At 31.2% G+C, this 23,866-nt stretch overlaps 1 protein-coding gene across 14 annotated transcripts in view; it reads left to right on the top strand.

Moving 5' to 3' along the window:
• Positions 1 to 23,866, top strand: part of LOC139524508 (uncharacterized) — an 83,210-nt gene that overhangs the window by 36,373 nt on the left and 22,971 nt on the right. For 4 of the 14 annotated variants that reach the window (XM_071319319.1, XM_071319321.1, XM_071319318.1 and 1 more), the window contains 21 exons: positions 517 to 897; positions 1,411 to 1,650; positions 2,173 to 2,418; positions 3,803 to 4,003; positions 4,604 to 4,833; positions 5,519 to 5,783; positions 6,393 to 6,551; positions 7,320 to 7,475; positions 7,909 to 8,076; positions 8,406 to 8,489; positions 8,927 to 9,043; positions 9,587 to 9,607; positions 10,283 to 10,300; positions 11,713 to 11,860; positions 14,335 to 14,355; positions 15,651 to 15,781; positions 16,642 to 16,857; positions 21,084 to 21,314; positions 21,611 to 21,744; positions 22,478 to 22,674; positions 23,009 to 23,139. In XM_071319319.1, the coding sequence (XP_071175420.1) occupies positions 517 to 897; positions 1,411 to 1,650; positions 2,173 to 2,418; positions 3,803 to 4,003; positions 4,604 to 4,833; positions 5,519 to 5,783; positions 6,393 to 6,551; positions 7,320 to 7,475; positions 7,909 to 8,076; positions 8,406 to 8,489; positions 8,927 to 9,043; positions 9,587 to 9,607; positions 10,283 to 10,300; positions 11,713 to 11,860; positions 14,335 to 14,355; positions 15,651 to 15,781; positions 16,642 to 16,857; positions 21,084 to 21,314; positions 21,611 to 21,744; positions 22,478 to 22,674; positions 23,009 to 23,139 (3,495 nt within the window). The remainder of the gene's footprint in view (positions 1 to 516; positions 898 to 1,410; positions 1,651 to 2,172; positions 2,419 to 3,802; positions 4,004 to 4,603; positions 4,834 to 5,518; positions 5,784 to 6,392; positions 6,552 to 7,319; positions 7,476 to 7,908; positions 8,077 to 8,405; positions 8,490 to 8,926; positions 9,044 to 9,586; positions 9,608 to 10,282; positions 10,301 to 11,712; positions 11,861 to 14,334; positions 14,356 to 15,650; positions 15,782 to 16,641; positions 16,858 to 21,083; positions 21,315 to 21,610; positions 21,745 to 22,477; positions 22,675 to 23,008; positions 23,140 to 23,866) is intronic. The other 10 variants (XM_071319324.1, XM_071319327.1, XM_071319322.1 and 7 more) reach the window with 7 other exon arrangements.

Below are 23,866 nucleotides of genomic sequence, written 5' to 3'. Positions count from 1 at the left end.
TAAATTTTTTGATTAAATGCTTTATTTACATAGAAAAAGTCCATATTTAGTATGTTCCTGAGTTATCACAAAAACATACATGTATAGGTTCTGCATTTATTTCAACTCAACAAAATTTTGTCCTGTGAAACTACTTTGAGAAAAACAAGCTTGTTGTTATCGCATACCTGCCAACCGTCACTATTTGCGGGGGATTTCCCCCATGAAAACTCCTAAACAGAAATTTTAAAAGAACAATTGTGTCCACAATTATAACAACAGTTAATCTTACAATGGCTTTAGGCTTTTAAAAGTATGAAGAAGCCAAAAAAAAAATATTGTTGATTTTGTACTACTGCAAACACATGCAATGACAAAAATAGTTAACCTGCAGTTGCTTATTTTATATATGAATTATGGACTTCCTAAGGTGTCTTGAAGTTTTAGTTACTGATTTTTGTGTATCTTATAACCTTTTCATGTAAAAACACCATAGCTTTCAAAGACTTGAATAATTTCTGCTGTTTTCTATTTTAGCTGTTGATTGTGGTGCCACTACAGCTATATCTGGAAGTAACCCCTTCTCCAATACCTGTACAGTGACTGGCTGTAGTTTTATATTCAGTTGTTCAGGGAGCTACCAGCTAGCAGGAACCAGTGGTAGTGGGGATACAGTTATCAGATGTGGTGTAGATGGACGATGGGACTATGGTGATTTACGATGCATCAGTCCCCTATGTACGGATCCAGGGACCCCACCAGATGCTACACAGGTAGCCACCAGCTATGAAATTGGTACTGAAATAACTTATCAGTGTAAAAGAACTGGTTATGCCCCCTCATTCTCTACTCCACTCAGATGTCAGGCAGTAGGAAATACTGTACAGTGGATTCCCTCAACTCCACCTTCATGTGTTGGTGAGTATATAATGTTACATTGCAAACATCAAGTCTTACTAAAATTAACATATGAATAGGAGACAAGATGTGATGTAAATTTTAGAGATACCAGAATCAGAAAACAGCAAAGACGAATTTTATAGAATAAAATGAAAAGTTCTAGAAACTGTTTTTATGTCAGTCTAACGGTAACCCATCAACAAAATGCACAAAGTGAGGATTTAGTCTAAAGATCATTATTTTTAGTGCAATAACCATGACTTTATGACTTGAACCAAGCTTCTCATTTATTTTTCTTTGCATCATTGTAAAGCTGTCATGGAGAGTATGTGCAGTAATAGACATCGCATTTTATCGGGAAATTAAACACAATTTTGTTATGCATTGCTATTGCTATTGCAAAAATTATTGAATCATACAAATTACCTATGTATTGCATTTGTATATTTAGGATAGTCTTATAAGTTTATTGTTGGTTGATAGATACACAAATGTATCAGAAAAATATTTTTATGCTAATTTTTTTTTCAGATATAACAAAACCCACATTCCTGAATTGTATAACATCTGACCTCACAGTAGAGTTGTACAAAGCACCAAATCATGCTGTTCCTACTGCTACTGACCAGTCTGGGTTTGTCCAGTCAGTGACCACTGTCCCTGCTAACTACAGACCTACACATGTGGTACCTAACTCAATAGTGGTGACCTATACAGCTAAAGATGGCAATAATAATGAAGGAACTTGTAGTTTTAATATACAGATAAAAGGTGAGTAATTGCAGGACTGCCCATGTGGTACTTAACTTCTGGGTAATTGCTTACACTGCCGAAAATAGCAGTTATAAGGAGAAAATATGTATACACAGTGTGAAAATATACAGGTCTGCACTTCACAAAAAGTCTTACAACTAAATTTAATTGTGAGTCTTGAGCTACAGGGTATGCTTAAGAATTTTAAGTCATACTGATGAAGGTATATAAAGGATGAATAACTAAAGAATACTCATGTGTACCAAACTTATGGATAATAGCATAAATCATTGAGAGCACCAACAATTACAAAGACATTAGTTATCTCATTTTGAAATAGTAAGAAACAAATTAATAAAAGAAACATAGGGTCTGCTTTTGTTATATTGATGAAGAGAAATGTGCTGTAAATGACACTGGGGAGCAACCCAGCAATGCAACTACAAAAATTTAAAAAGTAAAGGCACTGATTTAAACAGAAAGTGCTTCAATTGTTTTTATACCATCAAGCCTTAAATAATTATAGATATATGTTTTCAGACCAAATTCCCCCAACAATTACTTGTTCAACACCTTCAGCCTATGTCATCACATCACAGTCCAGTACCATCAGAATAGATCCCAAGGATTTAGTGACGGCCGTAGAGAATGGAGCACAAGTAACAGCTAATTCTGGGATATTTACTCTCACTTATAATGATGTTGGTCGAGTGAGGATGATCACACTTACTGCAATTGATGCTGCGTTAAATACACAGTCGTGTAGTGTACAGGTGTATACCACAGGTAAATATTTACATTTTTCCCAAGCTTATTTGTGTATTCTTTAGGTGTAAAAAATATATACATTTTGCATCTGGTATAGCAAATTTTGCTTTTATTATTGATGAGAAAAAGCATCTCTGAAATCTTAAATGAGTAAGTTCGGTAAGGGTCATATTTGGCCTCAATTATAAAGTCAATGCTACAAGATAAAACAGGTTTTAAGTTGACTTAAAGACATGTGAGAAAGTTTTATAGAACATTGTCTGTCATAGTTTCTTTCTAAAGCGTTGATTTTTACATCCCAGGTAGGTTAAAATAAGGGATTTTGACAAAAAATTTGAGAAAATTGGCAGGATTTCAGCCAAATTTTACATCCGGAAACATAGAGTGCAGACGTCGACAACCTAAAAATTCAAGTTAAACATGTAAAATGTCATTACAAACATTATTGTCAAAGATCTTTTTTATCGACGTATGCGCTTTATGTTTCCTGTCCAAATATTTAATGGAAATTTACCCATTTTCATTGTTTTTTCATGGAAAATCAAAATGAGTACTATTTGTGACGTCATAAATAAAACAAAGGAACGTAAATTTGCAACAAAAAGACTTATTTCCTTTCTAGTCAGTGCATTAGCTACTTATCATTGTGATATTGGTCAATAAATCCCAAATTGAAATTTAGGCAAAAAAAAAGGGGGTCTGTCATTTTAGGGCCTTATGGAACGAACCTCTTCCTTTGATGAATACAGTCAACTAAATTCAAACTGTAATTAACCACGCACCCTATGGTTTTGAGTTAGAATAAATATATACTACCTATAAAGAGATCAGATAAGTGCAGTCTATCTGATATGTATAGATTATCGGGTTTTCTAAACATTGATATTTTATGATATCTATACGTAGAAAACCTGATTATCTGTTTATAGTTCTATTAATGGTCTGTTTTCCTCTCCTTAAGACAGTTTTACGCTTGACGAAAGCAAGCTTGATAACGTCTCCTCTCGCATTGTGACGTCGCTGATAACTTCTCCTCTCACATTGTGACGTCGCTGATAATGCCTGGTCTCGTTTTGAAGTCTTGATAAGAGAATTACTGAGCGACAGAGCAGGGTGATATAGGCGTAGGGAAGGACAATAAGTTCATATATCTAGCATATTTATAGCAGTTGTTCCTCAAAGACATGTAAACAGTGATCCCATAAAGTGAATTCCAATTTCTGATTTTGTCTATTTGTTTATCCTATTAAGAATATAAGTTATCTCCCCTTTTATGATAAGTTTAACAGTTACTGCATGATAAAAACATACTTATAAATTTATGTTTTACACAATCATTTACTCAACATTGTTCTTATTTAATATCTAAATTACATCAATACAAACATGAATTATTTTACAGTACAAAACAAATGTCAGCCATGGTTGATCAATGCAGAAAATGCCCAGAAGATATGTACAGCTAAGTCAGGGAACACTGGATTTGACTGTACATTTACATGTAACTCTGGATATTACTTCTCTAACAGTATCAACACTAACAGTATTTCTACCAGCTGTTTCACAAATAATGACTGGAGCACATACCCATCAGCTTGTATAGGTAGGGTTTTGTATTGAAAAGGGGGTGTTTTCTAATGTAAAGATTTGACAAGATACACATTTTAAAACTTAAGTGATGGTATATAATGTTAAGAGAGGGAATTTTTCATATATTTTAAAAGACAGGATTAAATACCCACCACGTTGTACAGGAAATTTCTGGTTGGTAAAGGTTTTTTTTTTTTATATAAAGACAGGCGAACAATAACACATTATTTTGGAGTGTTTCTGAGTTGTTGGGCTAAAACTTGCCAATTTTTAGATAGTTTGAATATTTTTTTCCCAATACAGATATTTTGGACATCACAAGTAAGTAGATATACCTACTCACTAGGTTGTATTGCCATTAGTTTCAATGGGATAGATGTATGTAATAGGATAGAATGCTATGTGGGATAGAATTCTGTTGGTTATTGTGAGGCATCTAAATGTCAATATAACACTTCATTTCATTATTTTGGAGTGTTTCTGAGTTGTTTGGCTTAGAGCTTGCCAATTTGTAGATAATTTAAACATTTCTACTCTCTGTTTTCCCCAATACAGATATTTTGTTTATCACAAGTAAGTTAATATATATTTTTACTTTTTATTCAAATCACAGCAAGAAACCCAGCATACTATAGACAGTCGTTTGTTTTACGTTATGGAACTGGTATCCTGACAGATTCTGCTGGTTGTACAAGTAACTATCAATCACAGCTCCAGAACCAGTGGAACAGTATGGCCACTAACTTACAAAACATGTGTCGTAACTCTCAACCAGCTTATTCTATATCAATATCCTCTCCTGTTGACACCCTGGTGTCCAGACTAGGGGTAGAATATAGTAATGTAAGTATACACAGCTTTGTAGTATCTCATAGCCAAGTCACATTATGTGATGCCTTAACTAAAAAAATATGGAAAATGTAAATGTTAAGGAAGAATAGAAAAAGAATTACAGTCTTAATGAAGTAATTTTAAGTGAAAATTATTTTTAGTACAGATCTTTGTTTTGACATTTATTTCAGATATGTTACCCACACAATATTGCACAAAAATAATGAAAATTAATTCATCTTCTACACTTTGTGAATTTTTACTCTCTCTTATGTGTCATGTTAGAATAAATTAAATCAGGTTCAGCAAAACTATTCTATTAGGGCTGTTCCAGAAAATACTATGTCCCCCCCAGGGAAGGCAATTTTTTAAAATATTATGTGGGTGGTTGTATTTGAAAAACCAAAATGCAAAGGGAGTGCTGTTCTAATTAAATTTTATTTCTGTGGGTGGTGGGGGTTAAAAAAAAGTGCTGTCCCTGGGGGGGACATAGTATTTTCTGGAACAGCCCTTAGTGGAACCATTTTAAGCAAAACAGTCTTATGAATTAATTGATGAGTTTTTCTAATTTCTAATTATTTTTTAAAATTATTATTTGGAACTGTTCATTAAAGAACTACATTTTCCATATTAGATTTATATTTCTAGGGTCAAATTTGACTACTGCTACTAGATTGTTAATTTTTTATAATTTCAGGGAATTGTTTATGCTACTTTCACTTTCGATATGACTCCAGCTAATTATGTGGACACTGCTTATCAATCCTGTGCTAACTTAATCTCTAACGCTTTCGTCAACAAGCAGTCAGAGTTAGCTCCCATTTTACAATTATCAGCCTCTGGATCCTGTCCCACCGTGTCTTCTGCTTCTGTAACCTATGACCGAGTCCTGAAGAATTATTTTGTTTGTACAACAAATGCCGGAGTTCAGTATGTCTCAGCAGAATCAAAGTCTGTTTGCTGTAAGTTTATAATTTAAGTCAGTTTATGCAAGAAGTGGAAAAAAGCTTGTCCTTGATATGTGCCTGATGCAAATAAACGTATTTAAAATCCAACCTTTGTATTAAGGGCTGCATTTTCCATTAAAACATACAAGATACTCAGGGATGGCTCTTCAGAAATTGATTAACCTCCTATAGAGGCAAACTAAAATTTAGCATTTCCACTATGCAAAAACATAGATGAAATCCACCCATAGTTGAGTATTTAAGTGCATCCCCAGGGTCCCACTTTAGTGTTTATATGGAGCTTCCCTTATATTGCACAACAGGAAAGATAACTAATGAATGCATTTTCTTAAATTGTCTTGTTGATACTTCTTGATAAAATTGAGAATGGAAATGGGGAATATGTCAAAGAGGCAACAGTCGGACCAAAGAGCGGAAAACAGCCCAAGAACACCAATGGGTCTTCAACACAGCCAGAAAATCTTTCATTTAATCAATTATAGTTAATAGCAATTTTGGTGTCAAACTTATACATCATTTTACAGTATACACAATGTATTATATGTAGTTATTTGATGACCATTTTAGCAGATATTCATATATAGATATATATTTAACTTTTAGTTGACTGTGCCCTTGGACACTACTCCAGTGAAAAGCGTCAGTGTTTGGAATGTACTTTTGGATTTTATCTGGCCACACCAAACCGTGATAGTTGTGATGCTTGCCCATCAGGAACCAATAGTAGAAAGACAGGCTTGACCAGACAAACTGACTGCTATCGTAAGTCACACTTTATAGTACATTGTTATAATGAATAATCTAAAATGTCTGATAAGTTTGAATAAAAATTGAGAATGGAAATGGGGAATGTGTCAAAGAGACAACAACCTGACCAAAGAGCAGAAAACAGCCAAGACCACCAACGGGACTTCAACGCGGCAAGAATATCCCTCTACTGAAAGAGGGCTCAGCTGGCCCCTAAACAAAAATGCATTTTTTAAGCATCTTTTTTTAGAACTTTTATATCAGAAGTGAAAAAATTGAGCTTTAAATATGTACTGTATCTTAGATATACATGTATAAGAATGTTGATTTTGCGATGAGGTTGTAAGGATTTATAAATAAATATTTTACTGTACAAATGTATATATAGAATATACATTAATTTGAAATGTAAACCTTTATTCCAGAGGTATGAATCTGAAATTTGTAGGGTCTTTTTTTTCTAAAATATTAAACATTTTCTAAACTTTCTACTTTCCTAGTCTCATGTTTGAAGCACATGTAATTTGTTTTCTACAAAAATCTTTTACAGATTGTCTAAACCGTCTGAATTTCTCATAAGGGGTATGAAATTATAAAATTTTTAACAAATTTTAATGTTAATTAAAATACAAAAATTCTTCTTGTATTTTACTCATCCCGAACATGCACAACATATTTTCCACTGGCTGTTTAGCAAACAGCAGTCAATCAATTCTTGTATTTTAAAAAGTCTGAATTTGTTAACTTTTAAACTTTGTGTTTTATTTTTGGTTTATCCTTCAGTTACCTGTCCTAATGGTTTTACATCCACCACTGGACAAGCTCCCTGTTACCAGTGTGCTGCTGATTCCTATTCCTCTAATGGCCAATCATGTACAACGTGTCCTAGTGGCAAGAAAACTATTGGAGTTGGCAAATCTACAGAATCAGATTGTAAAAGTAAGATTGTCTATTGTGTCTTAAATGTAAATTATTTTTAGGCGCACCATTTTATATGATGTTAAAATCAAGTTATTTTGATTTTGATTATTATTTAAGTGTTGAATTTATTGCATTATTTGACAACCTGTGTCTTATTGTACACCTGTTTTGGGGAGCACCAATTTTTGTGATGTTTGATTCAAGTTATTTTAAGTTAAAAATAAGATTAGTAGAATTATGAAAAGCAAATAAAATAACAAGGGACTTTGTATTAGAACGGTTTAGTTTTCATGAGCAACTGTAACATATGTGCTATTTTGAATTTGATATGTGCTGTTTTGAATTTGATAGTTTTTTTGCCAGCAAGTGTAAATCAATGTTATCTGCTCCTGATATTAACCTTTATGAGTCATAGTTAAGACAATTTTTTCTTATTTCCTTGACTTTTTAGATCCTTGTCCAGCTGGGTACTACTCTTATAATGGTTTAGAGACCTGTACTGCTTGTCCAAGGAACTTTTATCAGGCCAATACTGGTCAGAGGCAATGTCTGGAGTGTCAAGGTGATAGAATCACACAGGCTGAAGGAAAGATTTCACCAGCTGATTGTGTCAGTGGTTGTAAGTAGTGACTTCATTATACCAGTGTTTTATTTTTGATAATTACATTACAAGGGAGTTGTTTTAATATGTATAAATCCCTGTAACTCATGCTATACTGGTCCATTTAAAAGAATCAAAAGTGTATTTTTTTAAAGTGAAAACTGAATAGTAGAAATGTACAGGATTTTACAAAATGATTTAATGTTTTGAAAAGAAGCTTGTAAATATTAGTAAATTGAGTTTAAGGACTTACTTGGAAAAAACCAATACAACGACTCAAACAGTTTTTAGAAAGCAAGTACTATAACAAAATCTTTTAGTATTTTATTTAATTGTTTTTATTTCAGTTGCCTCAATCTGTACAGGTATTTGTCAGAATGGAGGAACATGTCAAGTCCTGAACCATGATTACTACTGTACATGTCCACCAGGTTAGTTGATGATCTTATTTTCAAATTGTGGTTCCTATTTGTATATCAATACCCCCTTTTGAGAGCAAATTTTAAAGATTCTGATTTAAATTTTGCATTTTGATTTTGATTTTGTATTTGAAAACTGCATTTTCATGAAAATTTCAAAAATTTATTTTACATTTCTAACAAACTAAATGCAATCAAAATTTTGAATTTAAAATAATAAAAATTGAAATCATCCTGTCTACCTTTCAAGTGTTAAATATTGTAAATCTGTGTTAATATATGAATACCAGGATGCATAAGACATCTTTCTGAAGTGACCTTCATTGTGTGTCCTTGAGACCAAAAGTTTGGGAAATTCAATGCTTTAAACCAAACATTTATTAAATGAAAGCCTAAAACCGTATTCTTTTAGACTAGTGTTTTATAAATAACTACCTATTTTGTTATAGGTTATACTGGTCCTACATGTGAGACAGAGATCAACCCTTGTGATAGTCAGCCATGTTTTAATGGAGGACAGTGTACAAAGACCGGTGTACTTACCTTTACATGTACTTGTACCAGCAGTAAGTTTTTATAAGCATGTTCAACTTGTTGGTTGAATTGTCAACAATATTGTAAATTTTATTGTGTGGCAATATTATATTGTAAATTTTATTGTGTGGCAATGCAATATTGTATGTGGCAATGAATTATTTTAAATTTTATTGTGTGGCATTTTTTTTATCGTAGAAAAATGAAGTGTTTGTTGTAGTAAGCATTTTGATTAGATATTGTCTTTGTGTAATGATTTTGATTTATTTTTACAAATAGTAATGATTTTGAATTTTGCAAAATGAAAAAGATAATTAGTAAAATAAGATTAGTATGTCTTCAAAGACATTTTTTCCTCCATCCCATCTTAATAATTGATTTTATTTTACATGGGCTCAGAATATCCACTAATATATACTATGCTAGAATACACACAATTATAAAGATCTATTATTTTACTTTAACTACATCTGTTAAGTTAGTATAAAGCATAGGTCAGTGTAGAAGATTCAACGAAAAAACAGCAAAAAATAGATGATACCATTTTATAATAAGTTATTTGACATGTGTTACAGTTATTGGAGGAAAAATTGGTGGTAGGTCATAAGTACTGTTAACACAATATATGATATATATCATTGATCTGATTGTAGAAATTTAGCCATATATTTAAAGCCGTACTTTGACCTATAATGGTTTACTTTTACAAATTGTTACTTTTATGGAGAGTTGTCTCATTGGCACTCATACCACATCTTCTTATATCTATGTAAAGATATAATTATGTCAAAGCAAATTTTGTTTAAAAGAAAAGAAAACATACCAGTATATTGAATTTTAAAGGAAATGCATTTTCAAAGCGTTCCCAAAGAAATTTGGTAAATAACCAAAATGTATTCTGCAATAGATTTTTCAGAATTTTGATTCATAAAGATGTGTAAAAAAGATGAATTTTTTTTTTCTCTAAAAACTAAAAAATAAAACAATCAAGTTTGCTTCACAAAGGATAAGGTTAATGAGAATATCCCTGGGTCCAATGCTTATTTCTTAAGTGATTCAAAAGTTTAAAGTTAATAGAAAAATGATTGATAGATGTAGATATTTGCAATGATATTTTGTATGATGCACCATGCATTGTGTTTACAATACATTCTTAGCAGTTTGAACTCTGAACCCATCCATTTCCAATCTCTATTTCAAACTTTCATATATATATCATATTTTGAGATAAATTTAATATATATATAATATTATATCATTCCTTGAAAAAGCTGCTATAGGCTCAGGAGGTATTTTATTCTAATTACTGTATTGCATCTGTTCAATCTAAGGCATGAATGACATGAACACTAGACTAGATATGTTAGAATGAAATCCAATCTTACTGTTATAAAACTGTATAGTGGGAAATTTTCACAAAGATTAATTTTTGTCAATTTTGCCATTAAGACAAAATTGTGAAATCATACACTTTAAAAAAAAAGAGATTCACAATCAGGGGCCAAATAAAGACTTTAGTAATACAATGCAGAAGGATTGGCACTTGAAATTAAGAAATTTAAATCTTGTGGAAATTAATCACTTGACAGTAACCCTATCACTCCTGTTTGATTGTTGCACTATACCTTTATTTTAAGCGTCTGATAAAATCACAATTTTGTTTCACTCAATATTAACATTTATTACATTAGAAGAAATTTAGTTCTGTTTGGATTAAAACATACACTGTTATGAAATTGAAATTTACTTTGATTTCTTGTATTTGTTTCTGTTATCTGATGTTATTATGTGGTATTGAGTAGTTATAATTAAGTAAAAATGTTATTGGATGTTAGGAAATACATTAAGTTAAACAGATATAAAATGAACACTGTAGTTTCTTATTGACTGATAAATATTTGTATTTTTATGTTTGTAGATGGATGAGCTTTAAGTTCAACGCCATTATTATTTTTGTAACCTTATCTAGCTGATATGGCACCAAACCCAATATATAGCTGCACATTTAATAAAAGTTATTTTTTTTTTTCATAGATAGCAAGCAACTTTTTGTTGAACTTCATTGAATTATTTTAAGTGAAAAATTTTGAGTCGATTTGGCTCTCTTTCAAAATAAACATAGGCATGATAGAGGAATGCAATTTGCAACATGTATTTATTTATGCATGAAGTTTATTTATAGAATATTAATCCAAGAATTAAAAAACTGAAAAATATTTAAAAATATATCAAATTCTTGGATTATTCTTTTTTTTTTATTACGTTGGCTGTAATTGTAAATATATTAGAAAAGTCAAAGAACTATATCTTTTACTACAAGTTAAAACTTTCATTTGATGTAATATCATTGACACCATCTTGAAAACACCTATTGTTACATGAGATCATCATCAGTAAAATTATCAGTTTTTCTTTGACTGGGTAATCACAGAAATTTTTAAAATTGTAAACTATGTGTGGTAGATTTGTTTGTTTTTATTCAGGACTTTTCATGAATTCAATGATTTTAGTAAAAAGAATGTGCATGCTTCTGTGTTTGTTGAAAGCTGATTAAATAATGAATTATAAAATAAATTGATTGATTGTATGTTTAAAAACGTTATAAAAAGGGAAAACACTAATATATATTTTGATATTAAGATGCTTTTTGCACAATTTATTTTCTGTATAGACAGTAAAAACTATACAACTTTATTTGTAGATCGTTTTAGTGGCAACCTGTGTGAGAATGATATAGATGATTGTGAGTTTACCAGTGGATTTAATCCCTGTAATAATGGTTCCTGTCACGACCTGGTTGGTGGATACACCTGTCTATGTCCATCTTACTCAGGATTTACTGGGTCAACGTAAGTCTTTAATCAGAAAATAGGAATGGGAGCAAATGTTCCTTTCAATTATACTCTAACTTTATTTGAATCGGATACTATTTAGTTAGGGTGTAGTAATGCCATCTGGGAGGTTGATGAATATCATATGCCACCTGATTTTCTTGAGTCAATGTATGTTCTATAAGTTTTGCAGAAGGGGTTGGTGGCTGGAGAAAGGTAAGCAGTTGTTTTTGTCATGATTTGGTCAGAAAAAAAACTACATCAGTACCCAGTATGACCCCAAATTAGCTGGGTAAATCTAAAGAGATAGTAACAGTGACTCATATGATGTGATTGAAAAAATCCTCCTTAGGTTTTCTATGATATGTTGGATAGGAAGAGCACGGTCTTATTTATTAAAAGGATTTATAAAAAAAGTTTAAATTTGTTAAAGAATCTACTCATTACACAATGTAAACCACATGAAAATTTCTATTTAAAAATTCTGTTCTAAATTACATTAAAATTGTTGAAGAATTAGTTGAAATATTGTATCTTCAACATAAAATGCTTCATAATTTCATAATGATAAGGAATGAATTTATTTAGATATTGATCATATCATCAGCTCCTCATATCATAGCTAATAATAACTTATAGTAAGGAATGCTATATCTCAGGAATTTGAATATGGATTCATGTTTAGTGCTTTTCCCTATTCTGACTAAATATTGAAAATATTGCTTAGAAATTCATTGATCTCTCTAAAACAATACAACAATGTGCAACAATATTGGATATGATTAATTTTGATGTTTGAATTAGTGAAGCTAATAACTCAGAGAAAACAATGCACTGCAATTTGTATTTGAAAAATAGAACATCACAGTTTGAAATAACTCACTGAAACCAATAAAATTTGATATCACAATGTTTTTCTAAACCAGCTGGTACGAATCTAATTATCGTCTGACACTTCAACATTCTTGAGTTATTTGCCTTTATAACAAAATGGAAGAGTGGGTATATTACGTTTTCACAATTTTAAAAATCCAGTTTTACGTTTCTGCATTATAGAACATTACTTTTCCGAAAAAAAATAGGTATTACTTTTCCGCATTTTTACCTGTATTTCACCTGTAAAAAATGGTAATAATAATATATAAGACTTTATTTCATTATAGGATTTTTTCTTGATTTGTATTTTATAATGTAGTTTTACCATGTTTACATTTTTGATTTTGGTGCCTTTTATAGCTGACCCCCAAGGGTGACTGGGGAATAGAAATATGGTCACTTGATCTTCTTCCGACCGGTAGTAAAACGCTTGCCGAAGTGGGGCGTCCGTTTTGCTTTGCGGGATGTATCAAGTTCGCTGTCACGTCTGGTCAGATTGGGGACGTTAAATCTGATGCCTCGTGTAGGGAGAGTGCCACGCTCTTTGCAAGTTAAGAACCCTTGCATCAACTCTTTGAGGGGTCCGTAGGTGGCCTGTTGCAAGGCAAAATTTCTGTCCTTATCCAATATGCCCACATTTTCCAGTGGCAGTCAAAATTTCCCCGACCATCATCCCAGATAGCCTCTATTTTTTCAAGACCTACCTATAGTATTTATTGTGAACTTGTTCTCATCCTGAATATGCATGAAATATTTGCCACTGGACGTTAAGCAACCAACAATCAATCAATCTTTTATAGCTGACTTTGTGGTATGGGCTTTGCTTATCATTGAAGGCCGAACGGTGACCTATAGCTGTTAATTTCTGTGTGATTTGGTCTCTAGTAGTTTAGTGGTTGTTCATAGTTCATGTCTCTACTCTTATTTGATATTTTGTAAAAAGTTTTTTATGTATAATTTTTGTTTGAATTGTTTCACACTTTTCATGTTTGGCCTTTTCTAGACCACCGTGCAGTATGGGTTTTGTCAGTGTTGAAGGCCTAAAGGTTGCCTATGATTACCTACATCCACTTTACACTGATTTGAATTCCGTTGAAATATTTTTCACTGGGCATTAAAAAAATAGCAACAAACAAACAATCAATCAATTTACAATTAAAAACGACTAAATAGGTTTTAGAGACATTAATTAAGACGAATATTAATGCTAGAATAACCCAATAGTGTTTTAAGTAGCGTTAAACACCAAACACTACCGAAGAACAAAAAAAACAACACGCCCCAGGTTTACCTGTCAAACAGAAGAAGTTTACGTTAAAAATTAAATGCAGAAATGTAAACAACCTTTAACAAAATCAATGTAAAAAAAATGCAGAAACGTAGTGCCAAATTGCAGAAACGTAAAATGCCGGGAAGAGTGGGTATCATCTGTGTCCCATGGATACCTTCCCACTTTATCATAATGAGAAATTTTGTTTGACATTTTAAATTTAAATCCCCTATTATATAGTAAATGGATATGGCTGCTAAATGTTACACTTGGTGTTAAAGAAACCCAGTGTGGCACTGTTTTTGATGCCACATACTAATTTAAACAATACTTTGACTACCTACAGTACAGCGGCACCATTAGGATAGTAAGTATTCATTGAGGCTGGTATTACTAACCCCATATGTGTATAGTGTGTGTTACAATATCATTTATTTTTTGGTTTCATTTAATTTAAGTTGAAAAATATATGAAAATGTATCAGTTTTGTTTGGCCATGAAAATTGCTCAAATTATATATTGTGAGGCTTTACTTGTGACAATGCCTTTTTATAATATGAGTCTGTTATACATGTAATATAATAACTACTCTAGGAAAACATGTCAATTGTAGAACATGCAAATTTTTGAAAACATCTGTTTGGACTGAAACTATTTATTTATTTATATTTATTAGAGGGAAAAAAGAAAACTTTAATTTTACATAGAAAATGTAGTGGGTTTCATTTTCTGAAGCATAACCAAGTTGTGTTTAAAGGTTTAAAATTATACATGATTAATAGAAAGGTAAAAATTGGTATTTATGTGGTTTTGTAGCTAACCTTCAAAGATTGTTAGATAAAGATATTGCGCTAATTAGAAATTTTACATAACATAATAGTTGGTTTTGGAATTTAAATGAAATAATTTTAAGATTGAAATCTAGAATACATTTTATATCATCAATAATCTATTTTTTAAGATATTTGGGGGGGGGGGGGGGGGGGGGAATCATGCTTGTAACTTGGCAGAAAGTTGCTTGCTGATTATTGAAGGTCTTGCTTCACTTTTACACAAACTCACTGAAACATTTCAAATAGATGTTTATATCTGTCATTTCACTTCAAGTTGTGTGATAAATTCACTCGTCATTCACTTTGTCAAACAGTTGTAACTTTTTTTTATTTAGTTCCTTTTTCCTTCTGACAGTGTTCACCCCAGGGCCTTATATCATCATGGTATAAGTGGGAAACTATATTGCTTTAATGTGAAGCTATATGAAAAGATTCCAATAAAATTAAGTTAATTTTTTTATGTAATTACTCAAAGATGGTAATTCGAAATTCTGTGTATACCATGATGCTTATCATGCTTATAGCTATATTATATTTATGGGGAGAAGTCTGTTTCATTTTTGGATAAAGAAAAAATCATAATAACTACTGCTGAATTTCATATTAATCAGTCAGTTTTTCATTGGTTATCATACTTTTTCACAAGCTTAATGTTTTAAAAGGCAAAATATCAATACTTACACCATTTCAAAGCTAACAAATACATTGGAACTCCATACAACACAATATTTGACTTTGAAGGAAGGTAAATTTTCATGTGGTTATACTTGTTTTACAGCAATTTCAAAGTAGTAGCTACATATTTTAGATTGTAAAATATATTTTGCAGTTGTACAACACCAAAAAATCCGTGTGTTGATGACCCATGCGTTAACGGACAATGCTCATCTTATGGGGCCATCAGAAGGAAATGTATCTGTAATCAAGGATATACAGGAGAAGACTGTGAAACTAATATAGGTAATTATCAGATAATTATTTGTTATTATCGGAACAATGTAGTTGTATTACCTTTCCAAACAAAGCACTTGTGTCATCATTTGTGTCGTGATATATATTGGTTATTGTCCCTTGGCAGTCATGTCGCGGAGGACATAGAAATACCAGGCATCCGTCATTCATTCTTCAGGTCTTCTTATCGCTCTCACTTGTACAATTGTTGACAGATTATTATAATATTTATATTAGTATTGTTTCGGACAAGTAAAAAAATCAGTTCCAATCAACAATTTTTTTTAAAGTTATGCCCTTTGGAAGTTTCAATTAAAATGAAAAATTGCATTGTCAGCACTCTCATCTGTACAATTCCTGCAAGATTTTCATGAAACTAATGTTTATATCAGCTATATCTTGGACAAGTTTGTTAAGCAGTTCTGATAAAATGTTTTTAATTAAGGAGTTATGCACTTGGAAATATTATATATACCTGGGTAAACTATATTGGTAATTAGATGCATATACTCTCAAACATTCATCTCTCAGCTATTTATAAAAAATTATATAAGTTTTTTTTAGTGATTGACTTGAACAAATAAAATATGTGCAACACAGGGGACATTGAAACTGTTCTTATATATTATTTTGACATAGCAGGTGAGATATTGTCTTCCTTGGAAATCAAACAATTTCATGTCTTCATGTGCTCTTTTGACCCTGAATCATCATTGTATTAAGATCAAGTATCAAGTTCAAGGTTAAACATGTATACAAAACAAACCATGCCGGAAAACATTATTTATCAAGACAAGTGTGAAAACAGGTGAAATTTTGAAGAAATTATTGTTTTAATATTATGCTTGCTATTAACTTTATAATTACAGATGAGTGTGCACCTAATCCATGTGCTAATGGTGGGACCTGTATAGACAATGTCAACAGTTTTACCTGTATGTGTCCCTCGGGATTCTCTGGCACTTACTGCCATGTCAGAGGACAATCGAATGTCTGTGCCGGGAGCTGTGGATCAGGACAGACTTGTGTGGATTTCTATCCTGAATCTAAACCTGTCTGCATGTGTGCTAACGGTTATAATGATAGTAAGTGCGTTATTGTGAAAATCCTGTAACTTATTTGAAGGAAGCTATGCTCTGTCTGTATTCTTATATTCAAGGTGAACTAGGATGTTAATGTAAAGTTTGTCGTAAAAGTGAAACTGATATTGAGTCATAAGTAGATATATTAGAAGATGTGGTATGAGTGACAATGAGACAACTCTCCATTCAAGTTGACTCAGTTCACTCTATAGTAAACCTTTTGAAATTTACAATTTTAATTGTTTCTGGAGTAGAAGCTTATATGATAAATAATGAATGGGGAAACTATGTATTCAATACACCTTATTGCTAATTATCAGCCATTACTAGACATCAGAAAGGTTCCTGTAAAATTTTGACGTCTCAATACAAAATATCTGATGCCACAATTGAAAAGTGATTGTTGTATGACATCAAAAGTTCAAGCAGCACAGATTTCCAAATAACAATAAGGTTTATATGAACATAAGGGAGATGTGGGTCATGTGAATGAGACAGAAACCCATTGACGAAAACAACACAAAGACATTTAGGGAACAAAAGATTTGTCAAGCTAACATTTTAATTAATGCCATATTTTCCCAGACATATTAAATATTTATAATAAATTGGGTAAATGTGATACTTGTAACTTGTATTATAAACTGTTTCCAGCCTTGTTAGATGGTAAGTACCAGTAGATGGCTACAAGCATGGATATCCCAGCATGACATTTCCATAGATTTGATGTATTCTAGTGCAATGCTAACTTGTCAGACCATTTTTTAAAACACCTTTTGATCCTATGTAACAAGACATCAGTCTTCACGCTAAACAATTGAATCCACAAGCCTGAAGCTCAATTTTACCAAATTCTGTTGGCTTTACTTGTACTTGTAGAGAAGAATTTCACAATCCCTACACCAATTTTACAAGCCATGGCTGAAGGACTTGTGGTTAAGCGTGAAGACTTGACATTCTTTAAATAAAGATATTAATTCATTATTGTTAAACAATGCAGTGCTCAAGAACATGTATTTTAGTACATTGTATTTTGAAACAGATTTATAAGGCCTGATATACTTCTTTCCTCATATGGAATAAGTAGATAATTTGTATTATCTATCAGTTTATAAGAATTATTTTGATTTTTTAAAACTGTTGGATAGAAACTTTTCCAAATACTGTAAACAAATTAATTTTGCAATTTTTACATGTAAAAAAATTTCTGAAATATGAATGGCGGCTTATATGACAAAGTTGGATCATTTTCAATTATGTAATAAAATTGCAATCTCAAAAAAATATTGAACATAATCAGTCTAATAGAAAATTGTTTAAAAATGTATTTATGAAACATTAGTTTGTTTACAAAATAATGTAACAAAAGCTACAGAAATGTCTCTATTTGAATTTGAATGTAAACAAGCAAAACAAGATTATACAAATCTTTTGATTAATTTGTCACAATTTTGGAGTTTTTTGTTTACACCTGGGTTTTTAACTATAGATTTATTGTTTGTTCCACCCCTTGTAACTTAATTACTGTACTATTTCACTTGAGTTTGTTCTGTTTCAACTGTGTGTACTTGTGCAAGTTTTTTGTCTGTATGAGTAAATCACCTGTTTGCCACAATTAATGTCTCGCTGTTCATTAGTTTTCTGGGCCCCATTTTTCAGTTATCTTTAAATTTGAATTTTAAGGAAAATTTATGTTCTCACATAGCAATCAATTCTAAGGATTTCTAAGCTTGACTTTAAAAAAATAAATTCTAGTTATGGTACGAAATTATTTGGTTCATTTTGAAATATCTCTACAAATAGTACAAAATTGTTGGTTATAGCTAACATGTACATGTATTATTTAGTTATGAACTTGGGGGACTAATTTTTCCCAAAATGTTTGTAGTACAAAATGTATGTTAAACTTATAGTTTTTCTATTTTAAATAAGATCTCACTAAATGATATCTTGATTCTAAGCATCCCAAAATTTTAAGAAATAGTTTGATTCAAATAGCATTGCATTAGAATAGAATCATAGTTTAAAATTGGAACCAAGAATAAAAGAATGAAATGAATGGTCATAAGGAACCTTGTGTTATGCTTTTAGAATAGTGGTTAAGAATGGGTTTATGTTAATAAAATTGGTTTGATTGAATAATCCTAACCTGAAATATTTATCTGAATTGTTTTTATCCAAAATGATTCTCTTTTAAAGGAAATTGAACAAGTAATGGTTTGATCAAGGTTGGGAAAACTGAAAAAATAAAATGCTTCTGAAAATTGAAAAAAATAGCAGCACATTGATATATCTATTGTATTACTATTGTATGTCTTTTCGTGCATCTGTGATAGAATCTGACAACAAAATTGCTGCAAAAATATAAAAATACATGAAAATCATCAATAAAACTCCCATTATCTCATTAAAAATATGAACTTATATATCACTTGGATTTCTCATATTCTTTCTGATACAAATTTTAATGAAAATCAATCATATCTATTAGAACACATACAATACAGAGCCTTTTATATCATTCACACACTTTATAGTTTTCATATAATTCATATCACTATGAAACTTCATCTGTGTCATTTTGCATGATATGCTTCTGAAAAAGATTGCATCAGATATAAGGTTCCAATATGTCAAGTTACAGCCAACATTTAGTTAGGTCTCTTCAGACTTTCAATGTACACTATATATAACATCACTGAAGAGACATTCATTGTCGAAATCCGGATCTGGTGTACTAAAAAAATATTGACACCGTATCATGTTTGTGGTGGCATAACATCGTGGCCACAAGTTAAGTTTTTTTTTTCTGTTTAGTATTAAATTTATATTAAGATCCATTTTGTTACATCTTGTGATCAATTTTATTTGGCAATTGCCAATGGCAGTCAGCAGGGTTAAAGAACATCAGTTGTTCGACCTGTTAGTCAATGTGTTTTGTTTAAATATACTTTTTCACTTTTTTGGTCTTTTGGGAAATGTTGTTTGTTCTGTTTTTAGACCCTTCTACAACGAAATTTGTTTTACATGCACACGTATAAAAATTGCGGCTTTTATCCAAGGCAATCATAGGTTTGAACGTAGTTTTCAATTTAGACTCGTGTATATATATATATAGCTATAAGGAGAAAGTAACATAGACTTACTTATCGCTGGATAATTTTTTTTATGTGTAAGGCATATGCTTTATGTAAACTTTGCAAAAATGTTTGGAAAATTAGCCTTTTTTCAAATCAAACTTAAAAAAATCTTCCTTCTCATGTCTATGAGTCACAGTTTTTTTACCAAGGCATGGTTTATATTAACATTATTATATGCCTTTCTTCTGAAATTCAAATGGATTCATTTTAAGGATTAAATGCATGCAATCAAAACCCTTATTTGACTGGCTTGGAAATTTCAAGATCTTTTGATTACTTTAGAGAGCAAAAAACAAGGTGCATTGACCACAATTTTCGATACATTCTATCCATGAATATTCAAAGAAATTTATCAAGAAATGAAATATTTATTCAAATATTTAAGTTAGCTGATAGTTATATGCATTCATATGACCATAATTGTATGAAAAGCTACATAAGTTGTGCATGGTGCATGAATCTACCATATAGCTGGTTGATTTTGCAGGGTGTAAATTTTTGCTTATTTTCCCGGATAGAAAAAAAACTCCTAAATAAATTCCTCCATATTAAAATATTCTGTAAACTTTATTTTAGTAAAATTCTGAGATTTTACACTTGCGAAAATAACCTGCTATATGGTATCTGTTTTTTTTAAAATATCAATGATGTCACTGTTAAGTAATATTATATTTGAATGGGAGTTATTTTCTATGTCAATAATTATTGTTGAACTAACTATAATGGACAAAGAAAAATATCTCCAATTAATAGTATTGCCTTCCATATTGCTTTGCACAATGTAATGTTTAATTTTTAGTATTCCCACTAAAAAAGGAATTCAACCAGTCCACCAGTTCTCACAAGCACTTTGATTTTCAATTCTATGAAATTACAGGACTGTTGAATATCTTAGGCTAAAGTTATAAAATAACAAATGCATTTTTTTCATTAATAACATAATAACTGGTATTAATTTATCGCAATCATATTATATTTATATAAATGTTTTCAAGTCATAACCTCTTTATATATTTCTTTGTTTGGTTTTGGTTAATAATTGCTGCATGAAATAGAAAAGAAGTAATTCGATGTTTTTCTTCCTTTCAGATGGTGGAGTTTGTCAGTTAATGAATTACTGTGATGCCAACAGCTGTTTGAATGGTGGCACATGTTTCTCCTCCTATGGTGGCTATATCTGTAAATGTGCACTGGGCTACTCAGGGCCTAGCTGTCAGTTCATTGTAGATAACTGTGCCGCTCAGCCGTGTGTCAATAATGGTGTCTGTACCAATGGGGTCAACTCATATACATGTACTTGTCCATTAACTGGAACAGGAGGTAAGCGTAACAAAGTCAAGAACTTCTATTAATGTATTGAAATTGGGATTTATTAAAAATTACATAAAATTCAGAATTTGAGATTAAATTAAAAACTATATGTGATATGGGGAGTTTAAAAAAAATGAAAAAGTAACATTATTGATGATTTATTTTAATTATAGAGAGAAAAAATCTTGTAAACTCAGGTGCAGCAGTTAAATTTTATATTTGAAAAGAAATTGACAATAATGAATCGGATTGATATGGTGAGTAAATTTGACAGTCCAAATATTTGTGTTTGTGTATATTTGCAGGGTCTATCTGTTTAGACAACAAAGATAACTGTGCTCCGTACCCTTGTGTTATAGCCAACACCATACAATGTTTCGACAGAGTAAATGATTATTACTGTAGATGTAAGGCTGGCTTCAGAGGGCAGAATTGTTCAGTAAGTTAAGAGTGTTTATAAAATTTCAATTCAAAAGGAATATAAGGACAGAGTAATCAAATTGCACCAATCACCCAAATTGCAACTATTCAACAAAAATAGCAGCGGAAATCTTTCAAGTTTTCTTTTATACTTAACAATTGGTGTTTTTATGATCTGACATTATAGATATCTTTCAACATAGGTAGCCTATATTTAAATATACACAAAAAATTCACAGTATATACCAACAGATGATTTATTCACCAGAAAATGTAAAATTTATGGGAAGTTGCCATGCTATCATAAATAAACACAGGTGAAAAAAAACTGTTAAAATCTGTGCAATATGGGTTCCCAGGCCTCTGATATTAAAAATATTTAAAAAATTATAAGGTTGCTATAGAATGATATCTGTCTCATAGGCTTTACATCATCGTTTATCCAAATGTACCAAAATGTAGAAATAATTTTCCAATTCTGTATTATAAGAATCTTTTAGTATTTAGCAGAATAATAGCTTCTCCAATGAACCCTGCAAATTCTTATAATTTTAAACACAATAAAATTGAGGAGTTACATGTATCGAAAGGAGATTTACATCATGGTTCAAATATTTTTTTTAAATTGATACATTTATAAAATTTCAAAAGATCTTTTTAGAGGTTCTTATGGTTCAATCATTTACTAAATATATGTGTTAAAGACATGCTATGGCTAACCGCTGACTTGGTTGTTACTTAATTTATTATAGTTAGGAAACACAGATTGCAACAGTTTTCCTTGTCTACATGGTGGTACTTGTTCTGCCACTTCAACAGGTTACCAATGTGCATGTGCCACTGGTTGGTATGGTAACAACTGTGAGAACATGATAGATAACTGTGCTCCAACATCACAGTGTGCTAATGCTGCTACCTGTTATAATACAGTTGTAGGGTACCAGTGTGTGTAAGTATAACAATAAATATTAGATATCTTATGATAAAGGTAGATTTTTTATATCATGACATTAACTCTAATGGCTGTACAGTGGCCTATACTTCATTTTAACTTCCACAGATAGTTGTCTCATTGGCAATCATACCACGTCTCTTTATTTTTATTTTGTACCATTTTTCACAACTTTTATCAATCAAAAATAAAACTTAATAACAAAGTCATGATTTTGTTCACTAGACTACAATATTTAAAGTTTTATGAATTCTTTTTCTATACATGTACTTTTGATTTTTTAAGACATTTTTTTATACACTAGTATAATATTATATTTTTGTCCTTACAGATGCCCTACTGGTTACCGTGGTGACAAATGTGATGTTGATTACAACTTATGTACCATTACCTCCCCTTGTGTTGGTCCAAACAGTACCTGTTCCTTGAGTAATGGCCAGCCATCTTGTCAATGTGCTAGTGGTAAGGGCATATTTTATGAAAAAAAAATCATTATTTATTATGTTATTGCAAGAAAATCCCATTTGAACAACCATGAAAATAATAACCCCTCATGAGACTAATCTTACCTATATTTGACATAATTTATTCGATTTCAAAATGTTAGAGGTTTCAATATTCAATTTTTTGGAAATGAGCCAAAAAGGCAGGCCTTGATCATACATTTTATGCAAACAAATACTAAAGGAGACTTTTAAGAACTCAAAGTATAAATAGGTAATGCTAAAAACAAATACATAAATGATGTTGCAGTTTCATTGATGTCTGAGTATTTGACCTTTTAATTGGTTGATCTATTAGTTACATGATAAAATGGCTTTTAACTTTATCAGGTTTATACAGTATAAATTAGTTAATGTCCAAGGTATTGAAACATTTCAAATTAAAAAAGTTGAAATGGATACTCTTGATGCTATCATAGGTTTAGATGTACAGGTAGATTAAACTTTTAAGGGAGATATCTGTTTGCGTCAAAAATGCGTCCTTTTGCGCCACAACTTTTTTTCTCCAATGCTATGTTTGCGCCACATGTTTTAAAATTACATGGTATCATTTGCGCCAAAAATAAAACATACGATTGCGCCAATTAGCAGAAAAATGACTTCCATACTCCTCTATTCGGACTTGGAACCGGCAGTTTACACGGCAAATGTTTCCTTTTCTGAATATCTTCTTTTTACTGCTGCTG

This window comes from Mytilus edulis, chromosome 5 (assembly GCF_963676685.1).
Source record: "Mytilus edulis chromosome 5, xbMytEdul2.2, whole genome shotgun sequence".
In the NCBI taxonomy this organism is placed as follows: Eukaryota; Metazoa; Mollusca; class Bivalvia; order Mytilida; family Mytilidae; genus Mytilus; species Mytilus edulis.
This window is presented reverse-complemented; position numbering and strand designations above follow the sequence as displayed.